The 18,491-nt window shown below is 50.1% G+C and overlaps 1 protein-coding gene across 1 annotated transcript in view; it reads right to left on the bottom strand.

Annotated features, from left to right (window-relative positions):
- AHRR (aryl hydrocarbon receptor repressor) overlaps nt 1-18,491 on the bottom strand; it is a 161,576-nt gene that overhangs the window by 19,917 nt on the left and 123,168 nt on the right. Inside the window, exons 6-8 of the mRNA XM_049858336.1 lie at nt 11,416-11,545; nt 9,812-9,948; nt 6,141-6,340 (exon numbers count right to left, since the gene is read on the bottom strand). Of these exons, the coding sequence (XP_049714293.1) occupies nt 6,141-6,340; nt 9,812-9,948; nt 11,416-11,545 (467 nt within the window). The remainder of the gene's footprint in view (nt 1-6,140; nt 6,341-9,811; nt 9,949-11,415; nt 11,546-18,491) is intronic.

Genomic DNA, 18,491 nt, shown 5'->3' with positions numbered 1-18,491 from the left:
ACACCTTTCTGTCCCCCGCCTTTCTGTCTCCCACCTTTCTGTCTCCCGTCTTTCTGTCCCCACACCTTTCTGTCTCCCACCTTTCTGTATCCCGCCTTTCTGTCCCCACACCTTTCTGTCCACCGCCTTTCTGTCCCCACACCTTTCTGTCCCCCGCCTTTCCGTCCCCACACCTTTCCGTCCCCACACCTTTCCGTCCCCACACCTTTCTGTCCCCAAACCTTTCTGTTCCCCGCCTTTCTGTCCCCACACCTTTCTGTCCCCCGCCTTTCTGTCTCCCACCTTTCTGTCCCCCGTCTTTCTGTCCCCACACCTTTCTGTCTCCCACCTTTCTGTATCCCGCCTTTCTGTCCCCACGCCTTTCTGTCCACCGCCTTTCTGTCCCCACACCTTTCTGTCCCCCGCCTTTCCGTCCCCACACCTTTCCGTCCCCACACCTTTCCGTCCCCACACCTTTCTGTCCCCAAACCTTTCTGTTCCCCGCCTTTCTGTCCCCACACCTTTCTGTCCCCCGCCTTTCTGTCTCCCACCTTTCTGTCTCCCGTCTTTCTGTCCCCACACCTTTCTGTCTCCCACCTTTCTGTATCCCGCCTTTCTGTCCCCACACCTTTCTGTCCACCGCCTTTCTGTCCCCACACCTTTCTGTCCCCCGCCTTTCCGTCCCCACACCTTTCCGTCCCCACACCTTTCCGTCCCCACACCTTTCTGTCCCCAAACCTTTCTGTTCCCCGCCTTTCTGTCCCCACACCTTTCTGTCCCCCGTCTTTCTGTCCCCACACCTTTCTGTCTCCCACCTTTCTGTATCCCGCCTTTCTGTCCCCACGCCTTTCTGTCCCCCGCCTTTCTGTCCCCAAACATTTCTGTCCCCCGCCTTTCTGTCCCCACACCTTTCTGTCCCCCGCCTTTCTTTCCCCCGCCTTTCTGTCCCCACACCTTCCTGTCCCCCGCCTTTCTGTCCCCAGCCTTTCTGTCCCCCGCCTTTCTGTCCCCACACCTTTCTGTCCCCAGCCTTTCTGTCCCCCGCCTTTCTGTCCCCACACCTTTCTGTCCCCCGACTTTCTGTCCCCGCGCCTCTCTGTCCCCACACCTTTCTGTGCCCACACCTTTCTGTCCCCCGCCTTTCTCTCCCCACACCTTTCTGTTCCTACACCTGGCTCTCCCGCCGGCAGCGCCACCTGCGCAGCAAGAGCACCGGGTTAGGCTCCTGTGCGCACGCGTAGTGCGGCCCCGCGAGCGTCGCGCCTTGGCCGCATCCTGCACTTCCCCGCACCGGCGCCAGGGGGCGGAGGGCCCTCTCCATGCAGACCTGACTGCTGAGATTTTCCCTTTGGCTTATTTTTAAGACTGCAAAAACATACAGAAAAGAGAAAGCTCATTAAATGAATTTCAGCTACAAAAATAAAGCGAAAGAAGTTTAAAAAACACAGGAAAGAAAACAAAAACACTCCTAGGCAGTAACTGAAGATGAGGAAGGTGTCAGAGAGCACAGCCGCTCCCACTTGCCGTGGAGTTGATTCCCACTCATGGCAACCCCCGTGTGTCAGTAGAGAACCGTGTTTCACAGGGTTTTCAATGGTTGATTTTTCAGAAGTTAGACCACAGGCCTTTCTTCTGAGGATCCTCTGGGTGGACTCGAACCTCTGACCTTCTGGTGAACAGCCAAGCACATTAACCACTTGCCCCAGCTCAAAAGGTCTGCCGCACTTGAAGCCACTTCAGTTTACCTCTAAGAAGCCCTGGTGGTGGTTTGAACCCACCTAGGGGCTCAGAGGGAGAAAGACCAGGTGATCCACTTCTGTAAAGAGTACAGCCACGGGGCAGTTCTACTCTGTCACGTGGGGCTGCTGAGTGGAGAACACCTGGCCAGCACTTAACACCAACACGATTACCTCTGTACAACCAGGTGTGGCTCCACGCACAGTAACCCCTAGGCTGTGCATACCTCCATATTCTAGCTTACTACTACATCGATGGCTCCTTGGGTGTTTGTTTTCCCTCCCTCATATTTTATGACATTTTGTATGTTTATTGGAGCCTCAGCCCTGGAAGCCTCCATCCGTCTGTGCACAGGGTGGGACCTGCAGCAGAGAGGTGGGAACTCGTCCCTGGAAGCAGGCAGTGCACCAACTGCAGACAGCTGTGGAGGCTCTGCCCGGCCACAATGAGCAGAAAGAAAATAAGGACAGCAAGAAACCAACACACAGAACAGGAAGCCTTCCCATAGTTGCGGCTACTGTTTGCTTAAATGGTAATTTAAAAGGTAAATGTGAATTATGGACTTTGAGGTGGAATGAAGACTCACACCCACAGAAGGGCGGGATGGGCCAAGGATTGAAAATGTGGTGAGGTGGGGCCTGGGGGATGTGCACCTAGTGCCCACCCAGCTGGTGCCACCCACGATGGTCAGACGGGGTCAGCCCCGGAAGGGGTCAGCACAAGTCCCCTGAGGCCGAGTCACAGAGCATCCTCATGTTTGTCCTTTGATGTCAGTAGGTGCTTAACAAGGGTCCCCACGGCATCTTTGGGATCTGACAGACGGAGCTCTGGGCTGGCAGGCGGGTTCTGTTGGGTGTGACCTGTCTGTGGGAGACATGGCTGAGAACACAGAGGGCATGCTTATTAAACTGAAGACGTCAGGGAGAAGGCAGAACAAATGTGCTAGATCGTGTGCAATCCCAGGTCTAACCATCCCGAAGGCTGGAGTCTGATGAGGCTGAGATCTGAAAAACGGAAAGTGAACAGAAGCACAGGACAGATGAGACATATCTAACCAGCAATAGGGTCTGCAATAGCAGAAGGACGAGTCTGCCATAATACTTGTATTAACACAGGTAGCACGCTCAGAACAGGAGAGATGACCATTTATATTGACTTTACACTGTTTGGTCTGTTGTGAGCCTCCCCGGGCGCTGCCCTTTGAAGGGGCTGATGACTCATTGTACACATCAGAGGAAACTCAACCTGGACTGGGGAGAATCTGGGAACCACAGCCTGGGAGTAAGGCTGTTTAAACAGAACTGAGACCATATAGGACAGAGGTTATATGGAGTAAGATTTCAGGTCAACACAAAGAAGAATCTTCTGGCAAAGTTTTGTCTGGGTGTGGAATGTTTGGTGCGTGAGGGGGCGAGTTCCCCGTCTCTCCACCAGTATGCGCAGCCTTGTGAGATTGCTCTTCCTGAGCATTGTAGAAGAGGTACACATCTGAGTTAGCGAGCCGAATTAAATGCCTGCTAAGATTTCCTTCCAACTCGATAATTATCCCATCAAGTGGAGGAGTCCCTGAGTGGAACAAATGGTTAAACACTCCACTTTCAGCCAAAAGATTGGCTGTTCAAACCCACCCAGAGATGACTCAGAAGACAGGCCTGGAGATCTTCTTGTGAAAGGTCACAGCCATGAAAACCCCATGGAGCAGTTCTCCTCTGCACATGGGGTCACCATGAGTCAGAATTGACCCCATGGCAACTAACAACAATAACACAAAGTGGAGAAGCCACTAGCAGACACTCAGGCCAAAAGAGTGGGATTTCTTCACAAGTGATGGTGTGCTAACGAAGCCAAGTGCACAGGGCAGGGGACAGAGCCCCACTTCAGTCACCGGCTGGGGCGTGGCACCGAAGGGCCTAGAAGAGAGGTGGGCAGAGGGGCCTAGAAGAGAGGAGGGCAGAGGGGCCCTGGAGTCACAGAGCACGTGCTGGGAATCTGATCACAGTCAACAAGACAGACACAGACACACCGAGGGCTGCGGCCACCTGCAGCCACCCAAAAGGCCGGGCAGAGCCAGGCTCAGATCAGCCCCTTTACTCCATGCTTGGGCCCCGAGGGAGCACCCAGGGGCAGGAGTCCCTACACGGCCAGGTCACCCCCAGGTCAGGGTGAGAAGCAGGGAGCTGTGCACCCGCATCCTAGACAGTCTGGCAGCGCTGTAACCGCACAGGAAGTGCCTCGCCATGGCTGCCGACGTGCAAGCAGGAGGGGGCGAGTGGGGGCAGACTCCCAGGAGGAGGCTGGGCCCGTGGTCCACGGGTAAGCGTCACTGCAGGTGTCAGAGGCGCAGTGAGGAACAGGGAGGGCTCAAGGAGTGTGCGCAACTACAATGCCAGGGGTGGGTGGTGGTGAGAGGTAAGGTGAGGACTAAGGTGCCCCACACTCACGTCCTGCGCCCACTCTTGAGTTATTCCTTCCAAGCCCAGGTCAGGTTGTAGCTGCTGCAGCCCCTCTCAAAGCCCCAGGGAGATGGGCCTGCTGGGGGGGCAGCCACCCAGGGCAAAAGGGGGTCCAGGGACAAACGGCACCTGTGACAGGTGCAGGAGGGGTCTCACAGACCTGCTGGGGAAGATGGACGTCACACCTCAGAGGTCCCCGATGCCTGTCCACTCACAGGTGTCTTCTGCACAGTTCATAGGAGTGCCTCTGAGCCCCGCTGGCCACACAACACAGGCCTAACCAGAAATCGCAGGACACTGCCTGGGAAACTTGGTACAGGGCTTTTCTACTGTCAGGAAGCCAAGAAAGCTCTGGGTAGTCTCAGGCCGGCGGGGTCAGCAGAAGGAGGAGCCGGGGACCCCCCGTCTCGGGCATTTCTCCCACCAGTGGAATGGCTTCGCTCCTCCCTATGTGAAAGGAGGAACTGAAGAGAGAAGCAGAGGTAGAAGGCAGGTCCCAACACCCACCCCCATGGCGAGCAGCTCCAGGCACTTCCCTGAGGCCAGTCTGTGGTGGAGGACTCAGGGCTGAAGCCTTATAGGCAGCGTCTGGTGCCACATTTTGAAAACATGAGTTTGAAAAGCATTTCTTTTTACTAACAATTGTTGCCTACATAATTCACTCCCTTTAAAAACACCATGCTTGAATACTACACATGGGTAAAGAACAGTGAGGAATCTGTGAAACATTTCATAACATGGAGGAACCTGGAAGGCATTATGCTGAGTGAAATTAGTCAGTTGCAAAAGGACAAATATTGTATTAGACCATTATTATAAGAACTCGAGAAATAGTTTAAACTGAGAAGAAAATATTCTTTGATGGTTACGAGAGGGTGGAGGGAGGGAGGGTGGGAGAGGAGTATTCACTAATTAGGTAGTAGATAAGAACTACTTTACGTGAAGGGAAAGGCAGCACACAGTACAGGGGAGGTTAGCACAATTGGACTAAACCAAAAGCAAAGAAGTTTCCTGAATAAACTGAATGCTTCAAAGGCCAGTGTAGCAGGGGTGGGGGTTTGGGGACCATGGTTTCAGGGGACATCTAAGTTATTTGGTATAATAAAATCTATTAAGAAAATATTCTGCATCCCACTTTGAAGAGTGGTGTCTGGAGTCTTAAATGCTAGCAAGCACCCATCTAAGATGCATCAATTGGTCTCATCCCACCTGGATCAAAGGAGAATGAGGAACACCAAGGACACAAGGCAATTACGAGCCCAAGAGACAGAAAAGGCCACGTAAACCAGAGACTATGTCAGCCTGAGACCGGAAGAACTAGATGGTGCCCGGCTACAACCGATGACTGCCCTAACTGGGAACACAACAGAGAACCCCTGAGGGAGCAGGAGAGCAATGGGATACAGACCCCAAATTCTTGTAAAAGGACCACACTTAATGGTCTGACTGAGACTAGAAGGACCCCAGTGGTCATGGCCCCCAGGCCTTCTGTTGGCCCAGGACAGGAGCCATTCCCAAAGCCAACTCTTCAGACACGGATTGGATTGGACAATGGGTTGGAGAGGGATGCTGGTGAGGAGTGAGGTTCTTGGATCAGGTGGACACTTGAGACTATGTTGGCATCTCCTCCCTAGAGGGGAGATGAAAGGATAGAGGGGGTTAGAAGCTGGCGAAATGGACACGAAAAGAGAGAGTTGAGGGAGGGAGCGGGCTGTCTCATTAGGGGGAGAGCAACTGGGAGTGTGTAGCAAGGTGTATATAAGTTTTTGTGTGAGAGACTGACTTGATTTGTAAACTCACTTAAAGCACAATAAAAATTAAAAAAAAAGTGCTTCTTGGTTTACCACCTGTTGAAAATGGAGACGGAATATACAGGGAATATTAAGGTGTAGAGGCATTTGCAGCAATTTGAAAATCAAACCAAGTGGCAGTGAGCAGCAGAGCACGGTGGCGCCCACAGGTGGCACTTACTTGGTGTCCACTGTGGCCACAACGTCCGCCCTGGGCTTGGCCCGCAGAAGGGCGGTCTTCACCCTCATCTCCGCCACAGACGGCAGAAGAACCGGCACTGCCACACAGAACAGGGAGAGCCGGGGCGGCAGGACTGTCCCCGATGGTGTCTTCTTCTTCTGCCCAAACAGGAACTTCAGTTTTCCTTGAAACTGCATTGTCTGGTGTTGCAAAGACAGAGACAAAGAAGCAAGTTAGCAACATGGTCAAAAGGCACAGTGGCCAGATGGCTGACAGTGACTGGCATCCTCCAGGAACAGAGCCATGGAGAAGACACCTACCCTGATCGCTCCGTGGGTGAATGAACACCTAGGGCACTGGTAACTCTTGGTAACATGGGACAAGCAGGGCTATCCCAGGGCCTTCAAGTAGTTCATGGTTTCTCCGGAGCCTCCTTAACGTCCTTTAGTTGACAAGTGTGTTTCTGTGTGTGAATGCCACACACAGGCGTGCACAAGAGTGTATCCACCCGGCTGCGGCCAGCCCACCACAGAGCCATCAGCCAAAGCAGACTATCTCCAAGGGCTACGTCAGTGTTCACTCGACTTCCAACTGACTATTCTATATTCAAAGTGATGAAACTTAGGGACAACATGATTTAATTTATCTAGTGTGTAATGTGAGCTAAAAAGCCAGCAAATTATTTAGGAGCTATAAAAAGAGAAAACAAAAGGTTTCTCTATAATTGGAAGGCTGACCTAAAATTGGGTTAGTTACCAAGTGCCTTTAGGGTGTTTTGCCCTTGGTGGAAGAATGACCCCAAAGCACCACCCCAGTCTTCCTGTCCTTCCTTCTATCCATCATGCTTCTGTCCTTCCTCCCATTCATCCATCCATCCATCCTTCTCTCTGTCCATCGTTTCTTCCTTCCTTCTATCCATCCTTCTATTTGTGATCTATCCCTTCTCCCTCCCTCCCTTCGTTTCTTCATCCCCCCACCCACCCACCCATCCATCCATCCATTCATCCTTCTGTCTGTCCTTCCTTCATCCATCCATCTGTCCACTCATCCATCCACCCTTTTGTCCATCCATCCATCTATCCATTCACCTTTCCATCTGTCCATGGATTTGTTCACTAAACAGACACTTGCAGAGCACCTACTGTCTGCCTGTCACACGCTGGGTGGGAGGACTCAAGGCAGTGGTGTGCTCCTGGAAGTCCACCATCCAGCTCTCTGTGTTGTAAGTGCTCCGCCACAGCGGACTCCACGTTACCAGTGGAATGTCAGCAGCATCGCAAAACTTTTGCAAATTTAACAATAAGGACCTTGCTGTCACAGCCACAGGGTGTCACACTGGGAAAGGGCTGTGAGGTCACCCATGGCTGCCGTGTTTCAACTCCTGGCACCTTGTCACAGTGCATTCTGGGAAGGAGAGTGCTGTGGAGTGACAGGCTTTACTGGAAAAATACCCCAACACTGGTTTTGTATGTTTTATTGGAACATTTCAGCTTCAAACTAATTTCTCTTGCTCACATTTCCTTTATTCAGTCCTTTATTTTGCAGTTCCATTTTTATCTATATTTCAGTCTCTGCTTGATTGTCAAGTACCCCCAATCCATGTCATCTGGAAATGAGTTTTCAGTTAACCTGAAACGGATTATCCATTTTTTAAAAATAAGTGACAACATTTCTTATCAGCCAATGAATAGTAACTACCTTAATTTATACAAAAATTAGAACAAAATACTATAAAATGAGAGACAATAACATCTTTTATTTTGATATTTTACTCTCAAGTGTGTATGTGTGTGTTAACTGAGTGCCTAAATAAAAGATGAGGAATCATGGACACCAGTGGCAGCAGAGGGTCTAGGATGGCTGTGTGACCTGGAAGGTGTTTCTTTGTAAAGGCCAGTGCAGGCCTGGTGTCCTTGCTGCCCCTGCTGGCCGGCCAGCCACTCTCTTACCGGCTCTCCTGACCACGCCCCTGCTGCCCGGTTCCCTGAGACCCCTGCCACAAAGCTTATGCAGCACCCCACACAGCATGGGCAAAGCGTGCTCACAGCGTGCTGACCCCTGCCACAAAGCTTATGCGGCACCCCACACAGCATGGGCAAAGCGTGCTCACAGCGTGCTGACCCCTGCCACAAAGCTTATGCGGCACCCCACACAGCATGGGCAAAGTGTGCTCACAGCCCGCTGACCCTGCCACAAAGCTTACGCGGCACCCCACACAGCATGGACAAAGCGTGCTCACAGCCCGCTGAGCATTTCACACCTTCTCTCTGACCAGTCGCTTAGCCTCCTGCCCTCGGGAAGCACCAAGGTGAGAAAGACCCCCTCCAGCTGGTAAGGAGAGCTCATCCTCCTTTTTGGCCTTTTTCTCCTGCTTAGAAGCCACATGAAGGCCTGGTGGTACAGTGGTTAAGAGCTCAGCTGCTAACCAAAAGGTCAGCAGTTTGAATCCACCAGGCACTCCTTGGAAACCCTGTGGGGCAGTTCTACTCTGTCCTGTAGGGTCGCTATGAGTCAGAATCCACCCTACAGCAACGGGTGTGGGTTTTTTCTGAGATGCCAAATGATATAAAATGTGCTGCCCAGCTCACTGAGGAAACGGTGGGCTATGAGGAGTGGGAACCCCAAGAGTCTGTTGGCAAGAGAGGTGTTAAAGTCTGGAAGCTGGGGTCTGGGTCAGCGCTGCCGTGATGGCAGTGCCTTATACCTCTTCAGACCTTGGACGTTGGGTATACTTGAAAAAGAACCTTGTAAAATTAATTTTAAATAAAGCCACAATGGAAGCTGAATTAAGTGTCAGGTTGTGTAAAAAGCCACCTCAGATGTTTTCAAATTTTTAAATACATTTACGGGAAGCTCTTTTTTTTTTTTTTTTTCGTCAAGCTCACACGTCTGTAGCAGACAGCAGTCTGTCCTCTTACTCACACGTCATGCCTGGGCCTCCTGTATCCAGGTTCTGTACTATCAGGTCACCTGTAACAGGGCCTGATCTGTGTCCCCGAAAGATGTGCTGAAGTCCTAACCCCTGTGCCTGTGAACATGACCTTGTTGGGAAATGGGTCTTTGTTAGAAGATGTGATCAGTTACCAGGGACGTACCAGAGCAGGGTGGGTCCTGACCCAGTACAAGTGGTGTCTTTATAAAAGAGGAGGGCAGCCACACAGACAGACACAGGTGCAGCCACACAGACAGACACAGGTGCAGCCACAGGGGCAGACAGACCCTGGCAAGGATGGATCTACAGGCGGCAAAGGAACACTAGGGCCCCCTGGAGCCCTGCGAAGCTGGGAGAGAGACCTGGGGCAGTTTTTCAGGAGGAATCCATATGGCTGCCACCCCGATCTCTGACTCCCAGCCTCCAGAACTGAGGCCATGAATTTCTGTTCTTTAAAGCACCCACTTCTGTACCCTGTTGAGGCAGCCCCAGGAGACGGTGTGTGGGGAGCCTGTATCTGTGAGCTCCTCACCCCCTCCACTGGGAGGAGGGCCGCTGGCTGCACCTGGTGCAGGTCACGCAGGTTACACGATCCACCAAGGGCTTGCGGTGGGTCAGTGGACCCTCGGCGCAGCAAGGAGACCCAGCGTCAGAGAGCATGTCCCTCTCTCCCCCGCCGCTTCCCTCTACAGCAGGGCGATGTATCCTAGCGACCTGGTGACCCACGACCCCGACTCACCAGGAAGCCCGAGGTGCTGTCCAGCAGGCAGCGTACGCGGCACACGAAGCAGCGCGTCAGGAAGGCGGCGAATTCAGGGGGCGGGCCCGCGCCCGCATCCTGGGCCTGGAGCAGTCTCTGCAGGACGGAATCTTCTCCTGTCTCGGCAGCACAGGTGAGGCCAGGAGGGCGGCCGAGGGAGAAGTCCGATAAACGTAGGGCTCGCGTGGGACAGCGAGCGGTGAACTTGTCTCTCCCGGCACCCCACCACCCGCAGCCCCGCAGGAGCACCGCGCAGGGGAGCTTTGTGTCCGTGCGCCTTGCCTCAAAGCCATTGTTTTCAGTATCTATGTGTGCTTTTGGTGTCATTGCGTGTAATCACTGCTGCTAACATTTTTCATTCAACTTTGTAAGGTAAATTGTGCTGCTGGGTGAGTTGTGGTGGAAACTTCTCCTTGAACTGTTTAACTTCTCTGGAAATGTGTGAAAGAGCCAGGGAGCAGCTCTGTGCACCGGGCGCGCCCAGCAGACCATCCCTGAGGCCTCAGGGACCCGAGCCTGCCTGCCCCTTCAGCGCTGAAAGCACTCACTTTCCTCTGACGTCAATCCAAGAGAGTGAGGCCTGCTGAGCTGAGCTGTGCAAAGAGCCCTCTCTCTGTCAGGCAGGGCAGGGGCTGGGCTGGTGAGCCTGGGTTTGCAGGGGGTCCTCGTACAAAGGGGCAGGGGCTGGGTGGCTGAGCCTGGGTTTGCAGGGGGTCCATGCACAAAGGGGCAGGGGCTGGGTGGGTAAGCCTGGGTTTGCAGGGGGTCCTTGCACCAAGGGGCAGGGGCTGGGCCGGTGAGCCTGGGTTTGCAGGGGGTCCTTGCACCAAGGGGCAGGGGCTGGGCCGGTGAGCCTGGGTTTGCAGGGGGTCCTTGCACAAAGGGGCAGGGGCTGGGTGGGTAAGCCTGGGTTTGCAGGGTGTCCTTGCACAAAGGGGCAGGGGCTGGGCCGGTGAGCCTGGGTTTGCAGGGGGTCCTCGTACAAAGGGGCAGGGGCTGGGCTGGTGAGCCTGGGTTTGCAGGGGGTCCTTGTACAAAGGGGTAGGGGCTGGGTGGGTGAGCCTGGGTTTGCAGGGGGTCCATGCACAAAGGGGCAGGGGCTGGGCAGGTGAGCCTGGGTTTGCAGGGGGTCCATGCACAAAGGGGCAGGGGCTGGATTGGTAAGCCTGGGTTTGCAGGGGGTCCTCGCACAAAGGGGCAACCATCCCTCAACAGGCAGTAATCTCTCAGGGGCTCTTTTCAAGTAAATCCAATGGGACCAGAGAAATTTCTGGAAGATGTGCATAACGGAGGGGAGTTTGCAAAACAAGGGACAAGCCTGGCAGCTTCTCAGGAGGTGATGGAGAGCCTGGCTCACACACAGTAAAGTAGCCAGCAATGCAAATGCTCCTAGAACCAGAGCAGGCTGTGGGACCCACAGAAGGCTGGAGGGGCCTGGGGAGGCAGCCTTGGAAAACAGCAGAGGTCTCCCAAAGAAGGTGGCAGGGTCTGAACGCACGGTGTAAGCAAAGGCCGTGAAACACACGGTGCAGGCATGCGTGCCGGTGGTGTCCCTGGTCTCCCCACAGCACCCCTGGACCCACCTGTCTCTGGGAGTGTGGGCTGCCCTAGCGCCACCGGGGGTGGGTCCATGGCCCAGTGCAGCTGCCGGCAGAAGTCCTGGCGGTCATCCACGTGGATGTAGTCATACACGTTCTGGTGCATCACGTCCGTCTGCAACACGGCAACACAGTCATTTCAGCCTTGCCCTAAGGAACACGCGTGCTGTATCCCAAGGGTTGATACCTGTGAGAATTCCCATGTCCACCCGTCAAAAGCAAGTCACAGCCATGAAGAGAAAACACTCCCTCCTGGAAGAATGCACATACTTGACAGAGCCAGAGAAGGCTGGGACATGCTGCTGACCACCCTGGCCCTGGCAGCTCGTCCCCACCCCCGTCCACCTGGCTAGGCCTTGGGAAGGTGGCCAGCCTTTCTGAGGTTCGAGTTTACCCAGGGCACCTCAGAAGACAGACCTGGCGATCTGCTTCTGAAAGATTATAGCATTGAAAACCCTGTGCAGCAGTTCAACTCTGCACATGTGGAGTCACCATGAGCCAGAATTGACTCGAGAGCAACTAACAACAACAACTTCCTCAAAGCCTCTCATAAAAGGAGACCACTGTCCTTCTCAAACCGAAGCCCTTGGCATCTCCTCGAGTGCCAGGCTTCCTTGCTGCAGCAGTTCAGTGTTCAGCTTTCTCCCATGTAAAATCTTCGTTAAAATTTTATAATTCAACTACAGAATCTGTCATTTAACGACACCACTTCATCTTCGCCCACTCCATGGTTTGGGTTTCTGTGTTCTTAATGGGTCGCTATGAGTCGGAGTTGACTCCACTGCACTGGGTTTTTACTGGGTTAATGTACTCCAACGTAGTCTGACTCATCAGTCCTTTCCTCATGGAGCGGACTCTTTCTCCTGTGTAAGAAATCTTTCCCCGCAGACCTCCTAACTCTCCCTGTTACCTTCTAGAAGTTTCAACAGTCCATCTGATACTTCCTTGGTATGTAACGGTGTGTAGGGGTCGAGATCCCTTTTTTTTTTTTCCCGTATGGATCCAGTTAACCTGGCACCATTTATTATAAGACCATCCTTTCCCCACTGCCCTACAGTGCCACCTTTATTGTAAATCCCGTGTTCCCATATACACGGTCAGCATGTGGACTCTGGATCCTGTTTTCTGGGTCTTGTTGTCCATCCTTGCACTGATACCACACTGTCTTAACTAGTTTTATAGTAAGTCTTGATCTCTGGTGTTGAACCCCCTATAATTGTCATCTCCTCCACCCTCTTCCTCTTCCTCTCCTTTTTCCTTTTTTTCTAGAGTGTTCCCAGCTATTCTTGTTGTTGTTATTAGATGTTGTTAGGTTGGTTCTGACTCATATCAACCCTACGTACAACAGAACAAAACACTGCCCAGTCTTGCACCATCCTCACAGGCGTTGTTATGCTTGAGCCCATTTGTCTTAGTCATCTAGTGCTGCTGTAACAGAAATGCCACAAGTGGATGGCTTTAACAAAGAAAAGTTTATTTCCTCACAGTAAAGTAGGCTAAAAGTCCAAATTCAGGGTGTCAGCTGCAGTGGAAGGCTTTCTCTCTCTGTCAGCCTTCTTATCAATGTTTCCCTGGACTAGGAGCTTCTCTGCACAGGAACCCTGGGTCTGAAGGACACACTGTGTTTCTGGCACTGCTTTCTTGGTGGTGTAAGGTTTCCCTGTCTCTCCACTGGGTTCTCTCTTTTATATCGTAAGATATTGCCTCAAGACACAATCCAGTCTTGTAGATTGAGTCCTGCCTCACTAACACAACTGCCGCACATCCTCCCTCATTAACATCATAGAGGCAGGATTTGCAACATACAGAAAAACCACACAATACCAGGAATCATGGCCCAGCAAAATTGATACACATTTTGGGGGGAACATAATTCAATCCACGACACCATTGTTGCAGCCACTGTGTGAATCCATCACGTTGAGGGTCTTCCTGTTTTTCACTGATCCTCTACTTTACCAAGCATGATGTCCTTCTCCAGGGACTGGTCCCTCCTGATAACATGTTCAAAGTATGTGAGACGAAGTCTCACCGTCCTTGCTTCTAAGGAGCGTTCTGGTTGTACTTCTTCCAAGACAGATTTGTTCGTTCTTCTAGAAGTTCATGGTACATTCAATATTCTTCACCAACACCATAGTTTAAAGGAATCAATTCTTCGATCTTCCTTTTTCATTGTCCAGCTTTCACATTGACCTGCTATTCTCAGGAAAAGAAAAGTTGTTGCTAACTGCATTAGCTCTATAAATCAATTTAGAGAAAACTGATGTCTGTATAATATCAAGGCCTCTAATTCATAAATTTGGTTTATCCCTCCATTTATCTAGATCTTCTTTAATTTCTTTAAATAATGCTTTACATTTTTTATGAGGAGACGTTGTTAGTAGAGATAATTTGGCACATTTATTTAAGGCAGTTTGTTTTTTTTTTAAATCCTATTGTAGATGGTATTTCCCCCTACAGTTCTGATTAAAGGACAAGATTGTACTATTCTGTAAGCATTAAAAAAAAAAAAAACCTAGGTGGGTATAATTCCCACAGTAAATTAATAAACTGGTATTGTGGCTCAAACATTATTCTCTCTAAGCTCTGAAGAACTCCCAGAAGGTGAATCCCACCAATGCCCTCTCTAGCCACCCGCTGGTCTCCTAGACGCCCTAACCATCATCTCACACACCTTAGTCCACCAATGAGAGGGACATGTGGGATGAGCATCCAAGTGTGGGCTGCGGTTTAACCAGGAAAGAAGATAGGCTAACTTGGAGGAGGGCACAGTAAAGCCAGAAAAGATGTTTCTGATTGTTATGGATTGAATTGTGTCATGGATTGAATTATGTCCCCCCCAAAATGCATGTATCAACTTGGTTAGGCCACGATTCCCAGTATTATGTGGTTGTCCTCCATTTTGTGATTGTAATTTTATGTTGAGAGGATTAGGTAACACCATCCTTACTCAGGTCACCTCCCTGATCCAAGGTAAAGGGAGTTTCCCTGCACCACGTTTCATCTCTCAAGAGATAAAAGGGAAGGAAAGAAAGCAGAGAGTTGGGGACCTCATGCCACCAAGAAAGAAGCACCAGGAGCAGAGTGTGTCTTTTAGACCCAGGGTTCCTGTGAGAGAAGCTCCTAGTCCAAAGGAAGATTGATGAGAAAGACCTTCCTCCAGAGCTGACAGAGACAGAAAGCCTTCCCTGGAACTGATGCCCTGAATTTGGACTTCTAGCCTACTGGACTGTGAGAAAACAAATTTCTCTTTGTTAAAGCCATCCACTTGTGGTATTTCTGTTATAGCAGCACTAGATAACTAAGACAGAATTTGGTACTGAGAGAGTGGGGTACTGGTCTAACAGATACCTAAAATGTGGAAATGGTTTTGAAACTGTAAATGGATAGAGGAGCAGCAGCAACAGAGGGCCAGCAGCAGCAGAGAACCTGCAGCGGCAGAGAGGCAGTAGTGAAGAGAATCAGCAGCAGCAGAACCAGGAGACCAGCGCCAGACAGCTCTGGAGCCGACCCGCTGAGTGAGAGAGTTGAGTGCCTGTGTGCAGAAGGCTTCCTGGTGGAGAGGGGCGCCTCCAGGCACTTACCGGTGGAGCTAGGCTTGCCGATCCACAGATCAAGAAAGCTGAGTGCCTGTGTGCAGGAGGCTTCCTGGTGGAGTGGGGTGCCTCTGGGCACTTATCAGGGGATCTACAGAGCTTTGGAACGCTTGTCCAAGCAGGGTAGATGCAGGTGTGAGGCCCAAGGAGCCAAGAGGCCAGGGCACCAGGAAGCAGAAGCTGAAGGGACAACACAAGTAGCCGAGCTGCCTCAGTCTCAAAAGGTATGGCCAGGACCTCTGGGGTTTCAAAGGGTGGAGCCAAGGCCTCTGGTGTTTCTAAGGGTGGAGTCACCACTCAGATGGACCAGGAGAATGACGTGCCTAAAGCTGAGGGAGCAGAGTTGCTGTCTCAGTAGACCTGGAAGGCAGAGCTGAGGCCAAGGGGCCTCCATTCAGAATCTGGAGAGTGTGGCCAATATCTAGAGTCTGGAGGGCAGGGCTATTGTATAAATGGTCTCAGAGAACAGAGGGTTATTTTCAAAGCTTTGAGGGCTAACGTTAACGTGTTCTGCTGACTTGCTTGGTGCCTGTTATCCCTTCTTTTCCTCCAGTTTCTCCCATATGTAATGGAAATGTCTAGCTTGTGCCTGTTCTGCCATTACACCTTTGGAAGCAGATAACTTGTATTCTAGATTTCACAGATGAAGAGAAATTTTTTTATTTTGGACTTAGAGTTAAGACTTTTGCTATGATATGATGAGATGTATATGTTTTGCATATTTCAAGAATGTGATTTTTGGGGGCCAAAGGGTGGAACGTCATGGATTGAATTATGTCTCCCCCAAAATGTGTGTATCAACTTGGTTAGGCCATGATTCCCAGTATTGTGTGGTTGTCCTCCATTTTGTGGTTGTAATTTTATGCTGAGAGGATTAGGATGAGATAGTAACACCACCCTTACTCAGGTCCCTTCCCTGATCCAAGGTAAAGGGAGTTTCCCCGGGGTGTGGCCTGGACCACCTTTATCTCTCAAGAGATAAAGGAAAGGAAAGCAAGCAGAGAGTTGAGGACCTCATACCACCAAGAAAGAAGCACCAGGAGCAGAGTGTGTCCTTTAGACCCAGGGTTCCTGTGAGAGAAGCTCCTAGTCCAAGGGAAGATTGATGAGAAAGACCTTCCTCCAGAGCTGACAGAGACAGAAAGCCTTCCCTGGAACTGATGCCCTGAATTTGGACTTCTAGCCTACTGGACTGTGAGAAAATAAATTTCTCTTTGTTAAAGCCATCTACTTGTGGTACTTCTGTTATAGCGGCACTAGATAACTAAGACAAATTGTGTCCCCCCAAAATTTGTGTCAACTTGGCTAGGCCATGATTCCCAGTGTATGTGGTTTTCTACCATTTTGTGATCTGATGTGATTATCCTATGTGGTATAAATCCTAACCTTTATGATGTTAATGAGGCAGGGTTAGAAGCAGTTATGTTAATGAGGCAGGGCTCAATCTACAGGATTAGGCTGCATCTTGAGTCAATATTTTTTGAGATATAAAAGAGATAACTGAGCAGAAAGGAAAGGGACCTCATTAACACCAAGCAAGAAGAGCCAAGAGCAGAGCACATCCTTTGGACCCAGGTTTCCTGTCCTGAGAAGCTCCTAGACCAGCTCCTCCAGAACCAACAGAGACAGAAAGCCTTCCCATGGAGCTGGCACCCTGAATTTAGACTTCTAGCCTCGTGAACTGCGAGAGAATAAATTTCTGTTTGTTAAAGCCATCCACTTGTGGTATTTCTGTTACAGCAGCAATAGATAACTAGACACTGATTAAGAAAAATTTGAAGACAGGATGAAATGTGATTTTTTTTAGCTTGAGGAAACAAAGTTCTGTACTTTAATAATTAGTGTGGCATGTCTAACTACCATTAGTCTTTCTTAATCTCCTAGATTCTGATTTTCCTGATGTCAAGAAAAACAAATGTTGAGAGGAATGCAAAAAAGGGAGAGAGAATAATACAACAACTGTTCAAATACTACAAAAACAAACACTGCTTTACCCAAGTAAAGGCAGTTTTTATCTTAACTTTAAACCATTACTTACAGGGTTAAGAATTAAAGCACTCCCAGTATTAACAAGCTGCTCATTCCAGTAGTTATCACTTTTACCTTTCTGGGCAAGACTGTGTGTATATCATTAACCATGCCTGTCAGATTCTAGACTGCTTTGATCAACAAGCTGTAACAATTCAGGCTGGTTCACACAGGGACAGCTTCCCTGAATTGTGGACCTTTGAGAGAAGCAACAACTCCTTGAAGCAGTAAATGTCAACGGCAACTGAAATATACATCTGAATTCCCATTTAGTCATCACAAAGAGAATTGAATGTGGAGGTGCTGAAACAGTGTACTGAGGTTGTGATAGGAAGTAATTGTTTCCTGACTTTTTGTGAAGCATTTTGCACAAGAAGCTCACAATAGCACAAAGCTATCCTAATAGTTTCATGAAATGTTTTGCATAAACTAGAGGCAATGCCTGATTTAATGACATTTGGAAACAATTTCCTTACAATAAAAAGCAAAACCATTTTACTTTTAAGGCTTGGGGGAAAATAATCAAGCTCAGAGAAAGTAAAGATCTAATTATCAAGTTCAGACCTGGACGCAAAGCTGCTCTGTACACAGCTCCATCTGTCACCTACAGCACAATCATGTGGGAAGACCATCAAATGATGGCTAAAGAAGATGGATCTTGGAGTGTCTGAAGAATTTATGGGACAACTCAGGATAGAGTGATTGGAACAAAAAGTAATTCTGAGTATGTACAAGGCAGAACAAACAACTTATTTTTCTAGATTCAGACCTGCACATGAAACCACAGGGTAACAAGTCAAAGAATGTGCTATTTTGAGTGCTACGCTGTGGCCTTGTGTTTGTCTGCCAGAAGTCCTCGGAGATGCTATCTGACCAGCACCATGCAGTTCTTGTGAGCCAAGCCATGGGCTTCAAGTGTACCCGCACCAAAAAATGAGGCAGGGATCGAATTCCAGCAAAACGCCCAGCTGATCTACTCTTTACTAATGCAGTGGGTACAGCTGCTGCATAAACAAAGCCATCTCAAGAGCAGAAGTCAATGAGATGAGTGTACAGGGAGACTATAGCAGAAAGAAAGGGACTTGGGAGTAAAGCCGACTGCCTCGGGACCTGTTACTCCAAGTGCCTGTATGAGTACTTTTAGGAACAAGAGACTTGTTAGCCATCATTTTAGCAGGCAGATCTCCTCAAGATTGGGTGCATAATCAGGAGATGAAAAAGTATCCAACAAAAGACAATGGTGACAAGATACTCGGCAACCATTTGTAATGTCACACACTGCAGAACAAATTTCAGTTAGTCCCAAAAAGAGAACAATCTTAGGTTGGCCTCTCCTCTGTTGTAGGGATCCTGGTGGTGATGATGAGGACGATGGTAGTAGTGGTTATGGTGATGGTGAAGGTAGCAATGGCCATGATGGTGATGGTGGTAGTAGTA

Source organism: Elephas maximus, chromosome 2 (genome assembly GCF_024166365.1).
Source record: "Elephas maximus indicus isolate mEleMax1 chromosome 2, mEleMax1 primary haplotype, whole genome shotgun sequence".
NCBI lineage: Eukaryota > Metazoa > Chordata > Mammalia > Proboscidea > Elephantidae > Elephas > Elephas maximus.
This window is presented reverse-complemented; position numbering and strand designations above follow the sequence as displayed.